This window comes from Penaeus monodon, chromosome 27, assembly GCF_015228065.2.
Source record: "Penaeus monodon isolate SGIC_2016 chromosome 27, NSTDA_Pmon_1, whole genome shotgun sequence".
NCBI lineage: Eukaryota > Metazoa > Arthropoda > Malacostraca > Decapoda > Penaeidae > Penaeus > Penaeus monodon.
In genome coordinates, this window is record NC_051412.1 from 35290196 (window position 1) to 35290459 (window position 264).

General features: G+C 50.8%; 1 protein-coding gene across 1 annotated transcript in view; it reads left to right on the forward strand.

Moving 5' to 3' along the window:
* LOC119590809 (probable G-protein coupled receptor Mth-like 3) overlaps positions 1-264 on the forward strand; it is a gene marked incomplete in the record, with an annotated part of 21040 nt that overhangs the window by 20351 nt on the left and 425 nt on the right. The window contains 1 exon segment of the mRNA XM_037939541.1: positions 82-237. Within this exon segment, the coding sequence (XP_037795469.1) occupies positions 82-195 (114 nt within the window).

A 264-nucleotide genomic window follows, 5' to 3' on the forward strand; every position in this document is an offset into this window, starting at 1 on the left:
CATTTTATTTAATTTTGTTTTTTCTCTCTCTCGTTCAACTGTCACAAGGTTCCTTATTTGTATTCCTCTCCCTCCGAACAGTTACAAGGCTGGCGATGGACCCGGGTGCCTACGGACGAGCGAGGGCCTTCCAACGGACGGTATGCGACAAGCAACGTGGAGCTCGAGCAGCCGGCGACTCGAAGCGCCGAGTGAATCATGGAACTGCTTCGAGATAAAATGTTTCGTGGTGTTTTCGTCTCATCTTCGCCGTCGTCTTCACGT